Here is a 1857-nt window from a genome sequence, read left to right on the forward strand (position 1 = left end):
TGCCGCTGTGCCGCCACAAGCGTCCGACCTACTCGTAGCCGGTGTCAGGGACCCCAGTGGTGCCCCTCTGCCGCTGGCAGTGGGAGGACCAGCAGTGGCCTTGGGGGATACAGATGACTTTGCCAACGTGGTTGTACTGCCCATCCCGGAGCACCCGTCCACTGAAGCACTAGCTGTGGAGGGTGACCCCATTGCAAGAGCGTCCACAGCACAGGTGGCAGCTTGGGATGGTGCCTCCATGCCACCAGACGCAGAGGGTCCCCCTTCCGCCTTCCCACCCCCTCTGGAGGGACTCAACACCCCAGCGCTGCTGGACACACCTGCCACCACGGCACCCACCGCACAAACCCTCCCTGGGACTGTGCTGGGGGACACCCTCCATCCCCCCAGCCAGGGGGGTGCCCCTTCCCCAGCACCCAGCGAGGGAGAGGTGCCCGCGGGCGCAGAGGGACCCCCCACCACCGCTCCCATCGCAGAAGGGCCTCCTGCTCTACCAGATGGATTCGTTCCGCATAACGAGGTATTTGTTGCTCCAGCGCTCGCAGACGGGGTTTCAGGCGCAGAAATCGCTTTATTTTGCACTCGAGGGGTGAGTGGGAGATGGGAGCCTGCTCAGTATCGCACGGCCACAATCTGTGGGGGTTGAAACAGCCCTTTCCCTCCTGAGTTTGGCTTGAATTTGGCAGCCAACATGGTTTGGGGGGAATTTTGTGGTTTTATAGAGTAGGGGAAGCAAAAGACTATCACTGCTCCGTGACCTGAACAATTGTCTTAAACTTTATGAGCTTATTGGTCACTCAGTCATAAATCCAGACTTGAGAAAAATCTTCTCGACAGATCCTGGTTGGGCGGTTCCCAGCTTGGACGCAGAAATTATGTCTAAAGAGGGAATCCTGTAAAAGAAATTAAGTGCAAATAATTCCTGTCCTGTGCAGTCACTGCTTTCTGTGGCTTTCTAAGAGAGCAATAAGGTGCTGAGGCTCTGAACGCGCACAGGAAGGGACTCCAGCTCTCTCTGGTGTCCGGGGATTTGCTTTACCCTGCTGTGCTCGTGGCTTTCGCCTGGAGAGACCTCGGTGGCAGAGTTCCCACAGCCAAGCGCTGATTTACTGCCATCCAGGTTAGCAGAAATATCACTAAGGAGACATCAAAGTTAGTCAGCGCCAAAAATGCCAGTTCGGTAGCAATTACTCATCCTTTAGGCTGTGCCGCCTGCTTGAGAAATGCACGTGGAGGAGCTTGGAGAGATGCTTTTCACTGAGCACAGGCTGGGGCACCTCAGCAAGGAAGAAGAGCTGTTGGGTTCCTGTCGTCATATGAAATTTCCTATTTTGGTGTCAGCATGACCTTGCTGGTGGAACCCTTGTTTTATGGGGGGTGTCCCTGGTTGTTAACCCCAGAAATCTTCACCTTGCTCCAATGTCGTCGAGGCTGCGGCAGCTCTGGGTCTGCACTGGGGTAATGCTGGTTCTTCTCACCACAGGGCTGGGCACTGTGTTCAGGAGCGGTGGGGTTAAGGAGCATGATGAGGAAAGGAAGGAGATGAGGGAAGCAGAAAGCTGGGGGATGCTTTGGGAAGCATTTTGGGGAGCGAGGAGGAGGAGGAGGTGCGGTGGAGCAGATGTCCTGCTGCTCTCCAAGATGTCTGTCCAGCTGCTTCGCCCAGGCAGGACACCCCACTCTCTGCCTTTCCCTGCCCAGCGAAGGGTGTACCTTAACTATTTGTTTCAAAGCTGAGTCACAGGTTAATGATCTAAATCACCGGGATCTTTTATGAGCGAAGAAAAACAAGTGCGCTGGACGTGCTCGCTCCTCCGGCTCCGCCCCCGCCCGGCCTGCCGGGCTCATTAAGCTCGG

The 1857-nt window shown here is 56.1% G+C and overlaps 1 protein-coding gene across 1 annotated transcript in view; it reads left to right on the top strand.

Annotated features, from left to right (window-relative positions):
* MACF1 (microtubule-actin crosslinking factor 1) overlaps nucleotides 1-1857 on the top strand; it is a 36526-nt gene that overhangs the window by 515 nt on the left and 34154 nt on the right. Inside the window, exon 2 of the mRNA XM_010144136.1 lies at nucleotides 21-520. Coding sequence (XP_010142438.1) covers nucleotides 21-520 — 500 coding nt within the window. The remainder of the gene's footprint in view (nucleotides 1-20; nucleotides 521-1857) is intronic.

Source organism: Buceros rhinoceros, unplaced genomic scaffold (genome assembly GCF_000710305.1).
Source record: "Buceros rhinoceros silvestris isolate BGI_N320 unplaced genomic scaffold, ASM71030v1 scaffold18249, whole genome shotgun sequence".
In the NCBI taxonomy this organism is placed as follows: domain Eukaryota; kingdom Metazoa; phylum Chordata; class Aves; order Bucerotiformes; family Bucerotidae; genus Buceros; species Buceros rhinoceros.